Genomic DNA, 16,621 nt, shown 5'->3' on the forward strand with positions numbered 1-16,621 from the left:
GATATAATTAAAGAGTTATCCTTGGACAAACAAAACATTCTTCCCCACCTTTATGTAGCATTGCACCATTTTTTGCTTCTAAACACCAACAGGCATACCCTAAGTTTTCTTGAAAATAACCAGTCGCTCCACAGTTCAAGGAGGGTGATTCCCATCCCGAGATTGGAATGAAGGTATAAGGCCAGGAGACAATAGATCTCTGCAGCTGCTTCTTGATGAATCAGAGGCAGAGGAGACAGAACTCTTCACCCACAGCCAGCTGAAACCAACTTAGTTTTTAACCTACAGTTAAGGGAGGGTATGGCAAGAATGTCTCAGGCATGAATGCCTCTCTCTCTCTCTCTTTCTCTCTCTCTCTCTCTCTCACATGCTTCATCTATCCCCTCCTTTCCTTACATGACCTGCACGCGAGGAGATATAACCATCAGGGCCTACCATCTTGAAAATGTTGAGTTTTAGCAAGTAAAATTACAGGTGGGAAATAGTGAGCCATAAACCAAGGTGAAAAATACAAAACAAAAACACAAGTAAAGAAAGCAATAGACTACACTGAGAAAAAATGGGACGGCGATAGTTTAGTGGTATTATCGCTAGGCTATTAAACCAGAGAAAATGCTCTGGAGTCCTGAGTTTGAATCTCACTTTGGCAAACAGTGGAAATGGAAATCAATTTTAAAACCAATTTTGTTCTTATAATTGGGTCCTGAGCAGCAGCACCCGTGCCCACTGCCTCCTCTCCTCTACTCATCCCTGATGCAATCTTTCCTAAACAAGGCTTTGGGCCAATAAAACCCCCTAATTGACCAAATTGCAGACATTTAGGGCTGCCTTCCTCCCAATGTCACTGTGTTTTTATCCACAGTGAGAGAGACCAGCATAGCAGGTAACAGACCTAGCTTCTCATTAAAGATACCCTTGCATGCTCCCCCCCGCCAATCCTCATAGATGTGAAACCCTCCTACCCCTGTCAACCAGTTGGACCCTTGAACTCACCTCACAGTCAAGGATTTCCTCAGGAGTTGGGGAGGAAGGAGGGGGTGGTTAACTGGTTGCAGGTGCAGCAATGGCCAGAGTTCCTGGTGGTGCTGCTGGGAGAGGAGAGCAGCCGAACATTTGCTCTCACAGGCGGGGCTTCCTCAGGGATGGTCTGCCTCACTCATTGAGGGCTTATTAAACTGCTGAGGGGGAGGGGAGCCAGCAAGTCAGTGACAGAATCTGCCCCTCATTTTACCCAAGGAGGTTGCGATGGAACTATATGAAATGCTGGGTAGGCCACCGATGAACTACTGCATGCAGTCATGGTCACCATACTATCGGAAGGATGTGACTGCACTAGAGAAAATGCAGAGGAGTTTTACTAGGATATTGGAGACAGTAAGGACTGCAGATGCTGGAGTGTCAATAGATGTGAAGCTGGAAAAGCACACCAGGTCAGACAGCATCCAAGGAACAGGAAATTCAACGTTTCAGGCCAAAACACTTCGTCACGACTTGTTGGGGGGGAGCCCAGAAGTATATAGGGGAGGCTGGGGGAAGGGTAGGTGGATGCAGGTAGAGGATTATTGTGATTGGTCAGTGGAAGGGTGGAGCTGATAGGAAGTTGGATAGATTATGTTAGGTCAGGGAGGTGAGGAGGAGGGGGGCTGGACGTGTGATAAGGCTGGAGATGGAGGGACTTTGAAGCTGGTGAAGTCAATATTGAGGCCATTGGGCTGTAAGCTTCCCAGGCAAAATAATAGGTGTTGTTCCTCCAGTTTACATTTGTCCTCATTCTGATAGTGGAAGAGGTCAAGAATGTACGTGTCGCTGGGGGAGTGGGAGGGGGAATTAAAATGGACAGCAATGAGAAGGTCGAGTTGGTTGATGCGTGCAGAGAGCAGAGGTTCCACGAATAGGTCCCTGAGCCTGCATTTGATCTCCCCAATATAGAGGAGATCACTTTGGGAGCAATGGACTGGGATGGAATTGTTAGACTGAGTTGTTTTCTTTGGAGCAGTAAGGTTCAGAGAGATATAAGATTATGTTGGGCATAGTTAAGGTGAATAGGAAGACAATCTTTCAATCAGCAGTAAGGTCAATAACCAGGGCACATAGATTTAAGTGATAGAAGATTGTGAAGAAAGCTAAGGAGAATTTTATTTCATTCAGGCAGTGGTGGAAGTCTACAACTTGCTGGCTGAGAGGATGATGAAAATCTTATAACGTTTAAGCAGTGTTTCGATGTTTGTTTGTGTTGTCTTAATATATAGGACTTTGGGCTAAAAGCTGGAAAGTGGGATTATTGTGGTCAGAACTTTGTATATTGGCACATTCAGGATGGGTGAACTGGCCTCCTTCTGTGCTGCAAAGGTTAATGAGTCGATGAATCTGCCTCAACCTGACAACTCATACCCTCACTCCCCCCACCTTGTAAAATTCAGCTCTTGGTTTCATTTTGATTAAACTACATGTTAATCTCTCCAAGCAAAATACACTCATCACCCTAACACCATCACCCCCCACCTTCATCTACCTATCGCATTCTCACTACCTTCCCCCAGCCCCACCCCCCTGCCATTTATCTCTCAGCCCCCTTGGGCCCCCCCACATTCCTGATGAAGGGTTTATGCTCGAAACATCACTCTCCTACTCCTCAGATGCAGCCGACTGGCTGTGCTTTTCCATCATGACACTTTTTGACTCTGATCTCCAGCATCTGTAGTCCTCACTTTCTCACAGTACATCCTACCTACTGTGTGGTGCTCAGAACTGCCTGTTGCACTCGGATGTGGACTAACCAGAGCTTTGTACAGCTGTAGCATGACTTCTCCTCCCCATTACCCTAGTTCTGTTGATATAAGGAAAGCATTCCTTACAGGGGAGGTGGCAGACTACCTGTAGTCCAGGTAATGGCATGGACTAGTAACCCAGAGACCCAGGATAATACTCTGGTGTCATGGGCAACATGGGCTTGTCTGAGCAACAGTGACTTTGAAGCTGTTATCATTTGTAAAAGTCCATCAGGTTGACCAATATCTTTTGAGTCAATATCCTGTCTTCCTTACCTGGCCTTGCTTACACACCTAGACCCACTACAATGCAGTTGACTCTATTACACTCTGAAATGGGTCAACACGTTATACAGTTCAATTAGGATTGAACAAGAAATGCTGGCCGTGTCGGTGATACTCACATCCGTAAAACAACAAAATCATTCCCTCAGCCCTTATATTATCTTCTGTACTTGTTCACCCCAACCATTATATGCCCACCTGAGTAAAGAAATTTCTCCCAGTTTATTTATTGGATTTATGAGTGACCATATTTGCAACCCATTATATGTTAGTTTCTCTGTAGGGGAAACAAAGCTCACCTGAGTTATCAACTGTCTCTGTGATGTTCCTCAGTGGGCTCTGGGCTTGAGGCTGCACATTGCTCATCTGTTCATCAATAATGTCCCCTCGAATTGTTGTCAGATCCTGCATGCTGAAGCTTCTAAGCCTTTCTGAGAGAGCTCCTTGTCCCTGTGGCACAGCAAAGGATGTTCTTTTTAACCACAAAAAACATGACCTTCATACCAGGATTGTTACCATTGCAGAAGAGGTCTCTTGACTCCATATTTAACAGTGTTATTATCTTTGTTTGCCGGTGAGACTGACTTTGGTCTTGTTCATCCTTGCAGTCCCTGCTTCTGAGCTGGAAACCTGGGGTTCAAATAAAAGGCAGGATCCTTAGGAGCATTGATAATCAGAAGGATCTTGGGGTGCAAGGCCATGGATCCCTGAAAGTGGCAACACAAGTGAATAAGGTGGTAGAGAAGGCATAGGGCATGCATGCCCTCGGTTGGGGCTTTTGTCGTGGCATGGAGTATAAAAGTTGGTAAGTCACGTTGCGACTTTAGTTAGGATGTATTTGGAGTACTGTGTGCACTTCTGGTTGTCACACTATAAGAAGGATGTGTAAAGTTTGGAGAGGGTGCAAAAGAGGTTTGCCAGGATAGTGACTGGATTGGAGTGTCTTAGCCATAAGAAGAGGTTGGACAAACCTGGATAGTTTTCACTACAGTGTCAGAGGCTGAGGAGTGACCTGGCAGAAGTATATACAATTCTGAGAGGCGTCGACAGTCAGAGTCTTTTTTCCAGCGTGGAAATATCAAATACATAGAAATAGGTTTAGGGCGAGAGGGGGAAAATTTAAAGGAAATGAGGCACGTTTTTACACAGAGGGTGCCAGGGGAGATAGTAGAACTAGATATGATAACAAAGTTTGAAAGGCATTTAAACAGACACATACAGGCAGGGATGGAGGGGTATAGAAGATGTGCAGGCAGATGGGATTAGTTGAGAATGCTATCATGGTCAGCATGGATATGGTAGTCCGAACAGACTATTTCTGTGCTGTTTTATGTTCTGCATTCTCTTATGTCGTACATCCTATGTTTTATTTTAGATGGAATTTTTTTAAAAATCATATCTACCTGGGATCTGGGTGTCACAGGCTGGGCTAGCATTGATTGCCCATCTCTAGGTGCACTTGAGAAGGTGGTGGTGAGCTGTGTCTGCAGCATGCAAATAGTTCAAGGCCATTTAAATCTCTGGCCACTTCCTGTGATATTGAAAGTGATCCTCAGCAGCTTCCGCCACAATTGAAGGTGGCCTGCTGATATAACATTGCCACCAAGACCATTTGAAAGTGCTGGTAAGAATTAGTGAAGATTTTCAATATTCTGAAATGCACCTTTTCCTGTCTTGGGGTTTTTCGGATAATTGTAGTGCAGTAGCTTGCTGCTATGAAATGATGTTGCCACCATGCCCCATCAAAAGTTCGATCTTTCCTTTAAGGGGCTTTTAAATATTTTTAATCACCCCATTCAAATACATAATGACACATCTCTGAAGCAGATGGGAGTTGAACCCAAGCCTCTGACTAAGAGGAAGGGATACTACTACTGTATCTCAAAAATCCTCTTTAAAGATGGTTCCAGGTCACCACAGCACTGCCACATTTTCAGCTCTCCCAATCGGCAAGCCACCCACAGCATGTGAGAATAAGCATCGACAGTTACCCATTATATTTGGCTAAGTTGAATGCTGTATGCCTCCCACAACTCAAACCCCAACCCCAAATCCCCATCCTCCCTCTGTGCTTCAAGCCTCATGTCCAGTTAAGACAGGGCGGTTAGCCCCTTTTGGTTTGGCCCAGAGCTTTCTTGCTTGAAGAGATCAGGGCCCCAGGTTTGATTAGAGGATCACTGTAGGCAAGGGGTACTGTGAATCCACATTGGTGAACAATGAAAACGGGGAAATGTCAGAGGAAAAATTGCAGTGAAAGGGATTGTCGGAATGAACACATCTGAGTCGCTACCCACTGCGTGCATTTGGCTATACTTATTATTTTAAACACCATGTAAATATTTATGCTCAGAGAGCCGGTGTAGACACAATGGGCTGAATGGCCTCCTTTTGCACCATAACAATTCTATGATTCTGAGTTCTGCTCTCTTCCTGGAGTTAGAAATGATTCAATTCCCTTGCAGGATTCAAATGCGAATATAGGCTGGTGAAGGACCAAGGGAAGACTTTTAAAGGTGCCTCCTTTTAGATAAGATGCCTTTTATTTTCAGACCTCAGTAATTGGCACCAGCTGTTAAAAAAAGTTGGCTTCGACTCGGTTAAAATAAAGGGATGAAGGTGTTTGTTCATTTTCAATAAAACAGCTGAGAAAATATGTGACACACATTAACTGCTCACCCAGTAATATTGCAGAGTTAATATCTAAGGTGTGTATTTTAATGTATAATGATGTGTTCTTTCATTTGCAGGGATGTTAGGAAGGAATTACCCTGGTCATTGTGTAGCAACATAATAAATGTATTTCTTTTAAAAGTGACTAATGTGGTCGTGACAAATAGGAAGTTTGTGAAGGTCTTGTACAGAGTTCCCAGGAGCTTGACTAGAATGTGGATTCCAGGTAATCCAAGATGGAGGACGGGAAAAAATTGAGGCTGTAACAGTTGTTCTTTTTTGAGGTATTTTAGGTGTGGAGTTGATTTCCTCAAAATCTAAAAGCAGTAATTACTGTTTTATAAGTTGTTACATTGTTATGGAACTTTGGGGAAAAACATCAGAACAATGGCACTTTACAAAGGTGGAAGGGAGACAAAGGCAGTGACTACATGGAAGTGAATCAAACAGAGAAATAAATCTACACTGCTGCCTGACCCAGCAGTGACCTGTACAGCTGCTGCTTTTGCTGTTTAGTTTCAAGTATCTTTGGACATCAGATTTAATTTTAACGAAAATAGACAAACAGTGAAATTCACAGCTGACCTTGGAGAAACCCATGTAGAAGAGCTCCCAGCAAGGGAGCAGCTAAATGGCTCATTTCTGAGGTGTAGATTAGATTAGATTACTTACAGTGTGGAAACAGGCCCTTCGGCCCAACAAGTCCACACCGACCTGCCGAAGCGCAACCCATCCAGACCCATTCCCCTACATTTACCCCTTCACCTAACACTACGGGCAATTTAGCATGGCCAATTCACCTAACCTGCACATTTTTGGATTGTGGGAGGAAACCGGAGCACCTGGAGGAAACCCACGCATACACGGGAGAATGTGCAAACTCTCTTTCTTTTGTAAATCTACATTAATGAGTAGTGTGGGTTCCTTTTTGATCATTTGTTTTTACTGAGATCTGTCTCTTGGTTAAACTTTGAAAATATGAAACAGCGGTGCTAAGTTAGCCTGGAGCAGTGTTTTTAGAGCATGAAGACTGGGCTATTTTCTGAGTCTGTAGACTGTTAAGGTGCAAAGATGGTCTTTAGTGGAATGATGTGCCTTTCATGTTGGATGTGGGGGATTAGAGAGAATTTCCATATTACTGATGATTATGTCTGCAGGAAGTGTGTTTGGTTGTGAATCCTATCAGATTGCATGGATAAATTGGAGCAGCAGTTAGAGGCAATGAGGAATTTACAAGAGTTAGGGGATGGATGAATGGTAGTTACGGAAAGGGAGATAAATTGAAGATATAGCCAGGTAGATGGGTTATCTCCAGGAAAGGTAGGGGAGGGAGACAGGAGTGTAGGAATGTATGGCTGTATGGCGTTTTGGAAAATATGGGAATGATGGACTCTCAGGGGAATGTAGCTCTGGTACCAAGATTGGCTTGAATGTAATGAGAGGTACATCAGGTTTGAAGCGATTGACTGTGTTAAAGGACTTTCTATTCAGAGGCACAGACAGACGTTTCTGCAACTGACAGTGAGACATCAGAATGGTGTGTTGCCTCCCAGATGCCAGGATCAAGAATATCTCAGATAGAGTGCAGAATATTCTCAAAAGGGTGGGGGACCAGTAGGAGGTCATTATATACATTGGAACTGATGACATATGAAGAGAAAAGGACGAGACTCTGAGGACAGCATATAGGACGTTCGGCAGGAATTTAAAAAGTAGGTAATGGGGGGGGGGGGGGGGGTGTTATTGGGGTGAGATCCATGGAGATAGTGAGGAAAGAGATCAATCTGAGCCTGGGACAGCTGGAAAAAGGGTAAGTCAAATAGTCTAGGCAGGCAGGAACAAAGCAAAGAATGAGGTTGGACTGATAAATTAAACTGCATTTATTTCAATGCAAAAGGCCTAACAGGGAAGGCAGATGGACTCAGGGCATGGTTAGGAACATGGGATTGGGATATCATAGCAATTACAGAAACATGGCTCAGGGATGGGCAGGTCTGGCAGCTTAATGTTTCAGGATATAAATGCTACAGGAAGGATGGGGGGGGGGCAAGAGAGGAGGGGATGTGGTGTTTTTGATTAGGGATAATGTTATGGCTGTAGTAGGGAGCATATTTCTGGGAATACATCCAGGGAAATTATTTGGGTGGAACTGAGAAATAAGAAAGGGATGATCACCTTATTGGGATTTACTATAGACCCCCCCAATAGTCAGCAGGAAATTGAGAAACAAACTTGGAAGGAGATCTCAGTTATCTATAAGAATGTTAGGGTGGTCATGGGAAGGGATTTTAACTTTCCAAACATAGACTGGGAATGCCATAGAGTTAACAGCTTGGATGAAGAGTAATTTGTTAAGTTTGTATAAGTTTTCTTATGCACTATGTGTACGTATCTACTAGAAAAGGAGCAAAACCTTGACCTACTCTTGGGAAATAAGGCAGGACAGGTGACTAAGGTGTTAGTGGGGAAGCACTTTGGGGTCAGTGACCATAATTCTATTTGTTTTAAAATAGTGATGGAAAAGGATAGACCAGATCTAAAAGTTGAATTTCTAAATTGGAGGAAAGCCAACTTTGATGGTATTAGGCAAGAACTTTCAAAAGCTGATTGGGCGCAGATGTTTGCAGGTAAAGGGACGGCTGGAAAATGGGAAGCCTTCAAAAATGAGATAACGAGAATCCAGAGAAAGTATATTCCTGTCAGGGTGAAAGGAAAGGCTGGTAGGTATAGGGAATGCTGGATGACTAAAGAAATTGAGGGTTTGGTGAAGAAAAAGAAGGTCGCAAATGTCAGGTATAGACAGGATGGATCAAATTAATCCTCAGAAGAGCATAAAGGCAGTAGGAGTATTGTTAAGAGGGAAATCAGGAGGGTTAAAAGGCGATATGAGATAGCTTTGGCAAATAGGGTTAAGGATAATCCAAAGGGTTTCCACAAACACATTAAGGACGAAAGGATAACTAGGGAGAGAATAGGGCCCCTCAAGGATCAGCAAGGCGGCCTTTGTGTGGAGCCACAGAAGATGGGGGAGATATTAAACGAGTATGTAGTGTCAGTGTTTACTGTGAAGAAGGATATGGAAGATACAGAACATGGTGAAATAAATAGTGACATCTTAAAAAATGTCCATATTTCAGAGGAGGAGGTGCTGAACGTCTTAAAATGGATAAAGTTCAATAAATCCCCAGGACCTGATCAGGTGTACCCTAGACCTCTGTGGGAAGCTAGAGAAGTGATTGCTGGGCCTCTTGCTGAAATATTTGTATCATCGATAGTCACAGGTGAGGTACCAGAAGACTGAGGTTGGCTAATGTGGTGCCACTGTTTAAGAAGAGTGGATGAAAAAAGCCAGGGAAATATAGACCGGTGAGCCTGACATCGGTCTAGTGCAAATTGTTGGAGGGAATCCTGAGGGACAGGATTTACATGTATTTGGAAAGGCAAGGACTGATTAGGGATAGAGGTAAAAACAATGACTGCAGATGCTGGAAACCAGATTCTGGATCAGTGGTGCTGGAAGAGCACAGCAATTCAGGCAGCATCCGACGAGCAGCAAAATCGACGTTTCGGGCAAAAGCCCTTCATCAGGAAGGGCTTTTGCCCGAAACGTCGATTTTGCTGCTTGTCGGATGCTGCCTGAATTGCTGATTAGGGATAGTCAACATGGCTTTGGGCGTGGGAAATCATGTCTCACTAACTTGATTGAGTCTTTTGAAGAAGTAACAAAAGGATTGATAAGGACAGAGCGGTAGACATGATCTATATGGACTTCAGTAAGGCGTTCGACAAGGTTCCCCATGGTAAACAAGTTAGCGAGGTTACTTTACTCGCAATAGAGGGGAAACCAGCTATTTGGATACAGAGCTGGCTTGAAGATAGAAGACAGGGGGTTGTAAATCTTTAGAATACTCTATCCCAGAAGACTGTGGAAGCTCAGTCTTTGAGTATATTTAAGGTTAATGTTGATAATTCTTTTGACTGTCAATGGCGTAAAGGATTATAGGGATATTGTGGATAGTTAACTCAGCCACATTAAGGAGATTTAAACAATCTTTGGATAAGCACATGGATGATGATGGGATAGTGTAGGGGGATGGGCTCAGATTAGTTCACAGGTAGGCACAACATCGAGGGCCGAAGGGCCTGTTCTACGCTGTATTGTTCTATGTTCTATGACAGAGGTTGGTGGTGGAGGGTTGCATTTCAGACTGGAGGACTGTGACCAGCGGTGTGCCACAAGAATCGGTGCTGGGTCCACTGCTTGTCATCATTTATATAAATGATTTAGATGTGAACATAGGAGGTATGGGCAGTAAGTTTGCAGATGACATGACAATTGGAGGTGTAGGGGACAGCGAAGAAGGTTACCTCAGAGTAAAACAGGATCTTGATCAGATGGACTAATGGGCTGAGGAGTGGCAGATGGAGTTTCATTTAGATAAATGTGAGGTGCTGCATTTTGGAAAGGTAAATCAGAGCAGGACATATACACCTAATGGTAAGGTCCTGGGGAGTGTTGCTGAACAAAGAGACCATGGAGTGCAGGTTCATAGTTCCTTGAAAGTGGAATTGCAGGTAGATAGGATAGTGAAGAAGGCATTTGTTACGCTTACCTTTATTGGTCAGTGTATTGAGTATAGGAGTTTGGAGATCATGTTGCAGCTGTACAGGACACTGGCTAGGCAACTATTGGCATACTGTGTGCAATTCTGGTCTCCCTGCTATAGGCAGGATGTTGTGAAACGTGAAAGAGTTCAGAAAAGATTTACAAGGATGTTGCTAGGGTTGGACGGTTTGAGAGGCTGTTTTCCCTGTAGCATCGGAGGCTGAGGGGTGACCTTATAGAGGTTTATAAAATCATGAGGGGCATGGATACGGTAAACAGACAAGGTCTTTTCCCAGGGGTGAGGGAGTCCAAAACTAGATGGCATAGGTTTAAGGTGAGTGGGGAAAGATTTAAAACGAATCTAAGATACAACTTTTTCAAACAGAGGATGGTGTGTGTATGGAATAAGCTGCCAGAGGAAGTGATGAAGGCTGGTACAATTGCAACATTTAAAGGACATTTGGATGGGTATACGATTAGGAAGGGTTTGGAGGGTTATAGGCCACATGCTGGAAAATAGGACTAGATTTATTTAGGACATCTCGTTGGCATGGACGAATTGGGCCGAAGGGTCTGTTTCCATGCTGTACACATCTACACATCTATAGCTCTGTCTCTAATTATCCCAGGGATTGGAATGTCAGTAAATTCTCATGTAACATTCAAAAGGAAATTAGATGTTTATTAGAAAAGGAATCGTGGGTGTGGTCATGGGAAAACAGCAAGGGAGAAATGTTAAGCAGAGACATATAGGAAGAATGGTCTCCTAATACACTATTTCATTCTATGATTGACACTAACCAAGGCTCATCCCCTACTAATCTGAATACTATCTTATCACACAAAATCCATGCAGCTCTCTTAAGCATATATTTATTTCCAAGCAGTGTGTGGAGTGTGAGCCTAATATCCAAAGCTGTAGAAGTGAATAACATCTTAAATGGAACTGGTAGTTTAAAACTTTTGGAACCATGCCCAAAATGAACCCAACTTCCTTTGTATGATGCTGACAAAGTTGCTACACATTTGCAAGGTTTTCAGTTTTATTCAGCACCAAACAAATACTTGTTTCTGCCCTGTATCAGTATCAGTGATGTAATTGTGACTCATGAGCAACTGATCCACTACACCAAAACTAGTGTGTTATCACTAGTGCTCCCTCAACAAAACAGAATGGCACATGCAACAATCCAAAACACACACGCAGTTTGGTCAGTACATTTCAAGCAGTCATTTTAAAAGATCTGAGACTCAGGTTACTGTCCAGTTAATGTACACCAACACTCAAGCATATAAGCAAACCTCACCGTTTTTGGTGAGATTAGATTATAAGACGTTCGGGTGCGATTAAAAACAAATTGCTTATTCTGCTGGGTTCCAATTTCTAGGCAGTTTAACAAGATCTGCAGCTGATCAACCTCCCCCCCCCCCCCCAATCGTCATAAACCGAGCAAATGTTTCCCCACTTTCAGCTCTATCACTTCCCTCGTAAAGTAGAATATTGTTGTAGGGGATCAGGAAAATCCAAGTTCATCATAAAAGGTCACTGATCTGAAAAGTTAACAATGACATATTTTTCTTAACCCTATGTGCACTTTAGTTGCACCTATAATTAAAGTACGTTGTCACTCGAAAGTAATAGAGTTTATTGGAGTAGTGGTAGCCCCGGTTGACTTCTTCCTCTTCATTCATGGTAGTGCCTATCCCCAATAATCAGCCAATGCTAAAGCATTTTCATGGCCTCAATGCTGGTTTCCTGTAAACTAAAATACACTGTGTTTCTTTCTTTACAAGAGCCCAAATTAGGGTCACATCCACCTTTATATTAATGGCATTAGGCAAGTATTAAAATGCAAGGAATCTAAATCAAAGTGAATTCTTAGTGTGGGAGTTAATATTTGTGCAATCTGCATTACCTTCTTCTCTGTTAGCTCCATATATAGGATTAAGTTGAGAAGGTGAGATACCTAATGCAGAAAAAGCAGTTATGGAAATCCGGTGAAAGCTGACACAGTCTTTAAGAGAATCATAGAGTCATGAGAACATGCAGTGCTGAAGGAGAACTTTCACTATGTTTGGCTCTGCTGACTATTCGTCAAACTAGCCACACCTAGTCCCATATCCTCAATTGTTTGTCTGTAATACCAGAGAGTGGTCGGAATCTAGATCTCACTGCAGAAAAGGACTGTAAAGGCAGAAACCCTCATGACATTGAAGAAGTATTTGGATGTACACTGCAATGGCAAGGCATACAAGGCTATGGGCCAAGTGATGCAAATAGTATTAGAATAGTTAGGTAAAACTATTGCATTTTCCGCTTGGGGATTCTGAAGCCTTTGGGACTCAATTTCAAGTTCAATAGTTTTAGGGCCCGAGCACCTTCTCCCATCTCCTCAGCCTAACCTCCATGTCCCACACCCTGTCATCACATGGTCTGCTACCACAAACGACCCATTGTCAGCCACTAATGCTCCCCAGCTATTGATTCTCCCAGACTGACCTTTACCCCTTCCTTTGTCTGTTCAACTGTTGTTTTTCTCTCTCTCTCAGGACTTCACCTCCACCTCGCCCCTCCACTCTATCCCATTTTCTGCATATATACCAACCTTTTCCTAGCAACAATCAGTTCTGAAGAAGGGTCGCTGGACCCAAAATGTTAACTCCGCTTTCTCTCCTCAGATGCTGCCAGATCTGCTGAGTTTTCCCAGCAATTTCTGGTTTTGATTTAGAATAGTTAGGTTGCTTGTTTTTAACCAGCACAGACTCGAAGGGCTGAAGAGCCTTTTTCTGTGCTGTAGACCCAAAAACACCTTGTAGGTTCCTCATGCTCACTACCTGTCCAAATCTCTTTTAGAATAATTTACAGGATGAAATTCCACCATCTTTTCTCAGATAGAATGTTCAAGATCCCAACAGCTTTGAACAAAATAAAAATTCTCTATATCTCTCTTGACCTTTTGTCAGTGATTTTGACCTGTCATCACACTGAAGACATCCATTAAGTCACCTTTTACATGTGTCACTTCCAATGGCATCAGTTCTAACCTTTCCAATGACTAACTGACGGTCATTTATTCTCATAACCTGAATCCCTAGTGACACATTTCACCACATTTAACATCATGATTAAATGAACTCTGAAATCATACTCCAACCATCTGAAAAAGATGGGTCTCATCAGAAAATTCGAGTAGTTGTGTATTACAGCATGTTATTGCATGAAGTAATGGGCCGAAAATTCTGCATGGATTTTACCAGGTCCTCTGTTTTAACTGCAGGATCCCTCCAGCAGTTCTTTTTTATCATTTGCACCATTTCCTGGGTCTCCTGCTGGAGTTAAAATTGGAACATGGTGGCATACCCAGGGCTGCACAGATGCTGGTATATTAGTTAGCTTGAAATGGTCTCTGAACAAAAACACAGGTTTTCAGCACAGGATCTTTTCAAAGAAATCTATAATGCCAACCTCTTATTGAATGTACAGGGTTACGTTGCAGTCTTTGATTTCCATAGCTTCCTAATTACTTTCCAGGCTCAAGGATGAGATCATTCACCTCACATAACCTGAATATTGAGATGATGACACATGGGTGGGGAGATCTTGTGGGGAGAGGAAGCTATCTCCAGGTTGATGTGTGCTTGAAAATTCCCTTGACCTGACACAGTTCCACATTTCTTAAAAAAAAACACCTTTAACAGAAATACAGAGAATATCATCTCTCAGAGAGCTCCAATCACAGAGTCAACAGAAGACAATGCACCTTTATTGATGCAGCTAGTTGGTATATGGTAAATTTAAAGGTGCAATTTAATTGTTATTGAATAAGTGAATGAATGACTGAGTGAATGGGGGGAGCAGGATGGGTAGGTTTATAGATGGTCAGAAAGTGAAGCGTGTGGAGGGTGGGGTGGTTGGAGGGTGAGGAGAAAGTGAGGTCTGCAGATGCTGGAGATCAGAGCTGAAAATGTGTTGCTGGAACAGCGCAGCAGGTCAGGCAGCATCCAGGGAACAGGAAAATCGACGTTTCGGGCATAAGCCCTTCTTCAGTGAGTGAGGTGATCAGTGAGTGAGGTGGTTGGAGGGTGGGTTGGTCGGCGGGTGAGATGGTCAGAGAGTGAAGTGTTCGGAGGGTGAGGTGTTCAGTGGATGAGGTGGTCAGTGAGTGTGGTGAACGGAGGGTGAAGTCATCAGAGGGTGAGGTCGTCAGAGAGTGGGGTGGCCAGAGAGTAAGGTGGTCGGAGGGTAAGGTGGTCAGAGAGTAAGGAGCTCAGAGAGTAAGGTGGTCGGAGAGTCATGTTGTATCAGGTCTGGTGGGGCAGTTAGGTAGTCAGTGGAGGGGTAATTGGGTCAGGTCAGGGGATAATTGGTTGATTGTGAGGTAGTCAGGTCAGGTGAGGGGCAATAGATGGGTGGACAGTGTAACTGATTTGGGAAATCAGTTATGTAATTACCCTGAAATTAGATCATTTTTAATATCTCTAACATTTCCTAGGAAATGATCTTGATAGGTACATCAGAACTATCCCAGGTGTACTATTCTAACACAAGAGTTGGAGATATTTGTGGGTAGATCTGGGGAGCTGGGGATTTTCCCAATGGAAGTTTAAATTTCCGGCCCAATGCCCAAGTAGTGCAATGTGTCAGCACATCCACAGTGTCGTGACATGCCCCTCAGTCATACAACAATCCAAGCCAAAGGTCTGAGCTTCCACTTTGGAGTTCAATTGGAGTAATTGGAGTTTAATACTTTTCCCTTCAGGTGTTGGTATCTTAAACAAATTTATGAATATAAACCATGAATAAGGCCAAATGGAATGAGGCTGGTGTTCAATGGTAATTGGAAAGGTCAACTTTCACTCTTGCCTTATTAGAGTCATAGAGTTATACAGCACAGAAAGATACTCTTCAGTTGAACTTGTCTGCTCTGACCAGACATCCCAATCTGAACGAGCCCCATTTAAAAGGTATCTGGACGGGCATTTGAATAAGAAAGATTTGGAGGGAATATGAGCCAAACGCAGAGAGTGAGTTGGTTGTAGAGTGAAGTGGTCAGAGGGCGAGATGGTCAGAGAGTGATGTGGCCAGGGAGTGAGGTGGTCTGAGGGTTGAAGTGGTCAGAAGGTGAGGTGTTCAGAGGGTGAGGTGGTCAGAGAGTGAGAGTGGTCACACCTCATACTCTGACCACCTCACCCTCTGACCACCTCACCCTCTGGCCACTTCCCCCTCCGACCACCTTACTCTCTGCATTTGCCCCATATCCCTCCAAACCTTTCCTACTCAAATACCCGTCCAGATACCTTTTAAATATTCTAATTGTACCAGCCTCCGCCAATTCCTCTGGTAGCTTATTCCATACATGCACCACCATCTCTTGAAAAGTTACCCCTCAGATCCTTTCCAAATCATTCCCCTCTCACCTTAAACCAATGCCCTCTAGTTAAGGACTCCCCTACCTTGGAAGAAAGACTTTGTCTATTTACCCAATCCAAGCCCCTCATGATTTTATAACCTTCTATAAGGTCACCTCTTAGCCTTCAACACTCCAGGGAAAAAAAACCCTAACCTATTCAACCTCTCCCTATAACTCAAACCTTCCAGTCCCGGCAATATCCTTGTGAATCTTTTCTGCACCCTCTCAAGTTTAACAACAGGAATATAAGAACTGTGGAATGAGAAAGGCCACTAAACTCATCAAGCCCATTCGCTTCAATGTACCATCAATATGCCTACACTGTTCCTACTAATCTGATCCAAAATTCCTGAGCAAACTACTGCCAACCCAAACTCCCTTTTTAACATACATTGAATAACGTACACGTTTCGATTGTTCAAGACCTTTGTCTATCTCTATAACCTTCAGCAACATCTCTGTTTGAGGGCACATTAACTCTGTTGAAATGTTGACTTCGGGTGATTGTGTAGCATTAGCAAAATTGGTTCAGCTTTCCTATTGTTTAACCCTTCCTATTTCCATTGATTTTGATGAAAGTGAAACAGGGGAGAGCAGTGTCCTGGACATCTAGAACTAACCATTATGCATTAATGCCAATGTTCAGCCTCTCTCTATTGGGCCAACCATCAATTGAATACAAGTGAGTTACAGCCCAAGGATATCAGTTAATTGCCCTGTGGTTGTTACCTTGGCAGCAGCTGTGACAGCAGCAGTTGCTGCCACATTCAGTCCACGTCTACCAAACTGCACCACAGCTTCATAGCTTCGATCCTTGGCTTGGCTCAAATAGTCATCAATCTCCTGTGATGAAGAGAAGGAAACGTCTGAGAAAATATTAC

The 16,621-nt window shown here is 43.4% G+C and overlaps 1 protein-coding gene across 5 annotated transcripts in view; it reads right to left on the reverse strand.

The window, feature by feature from the left end:
• Positions 1 to 16,621, reverse strand: part of reep1 (receptor accessory protein 1) — an 80,794-nt gene that overhangs the window by 14,838 nt on the left and 49,335 nt on the right. For 3 of the 5 annotated variants that reach the window (XM_087991281.1, XM_043704827.2, XM_043704742.2), the window contains exons 5-7: positions 16,470 to 16,583; positions 12,246 to 12,296; positions 3,353 to 3,503 (exon numbers count right to left, since the gene is read on the reverse strand). In XM_087991281.1, the coding sequence (XP_087847407.1) occupies positions 3,353 to 3,503; positions 12,246 to 12,296; positions 16,470 to 16,583 (316 nt within the window). The remainder of the gene's footprint in view (positions 1 to 3,352; positions 3,504 to 12,245; positions 12,297 to 16,469; positions 16,584 to 16,621) is intronic. The other 2 variants (XM_087991279.1, XM_043704904.2) reach the window with 1 other exon arrangement.

This window comes from Chiloscyllium plagiosum, unplaced genomic scaffold, assembly GCF_037043375.1.
Source record: "Chiloscyllium plagiosum isolate Xiang-an unplaced genomic scaffold, Cpla_swu_hap1 HiC_scaffold_1, whole genome shotgun sequence".
NCBI lineage: Eukaryota > Metazoa > Chordata > Chondrichthyes > Orectolobiformes > Hemiscylliidae > Chiloscyllium > Chiloscyllium plagiosum.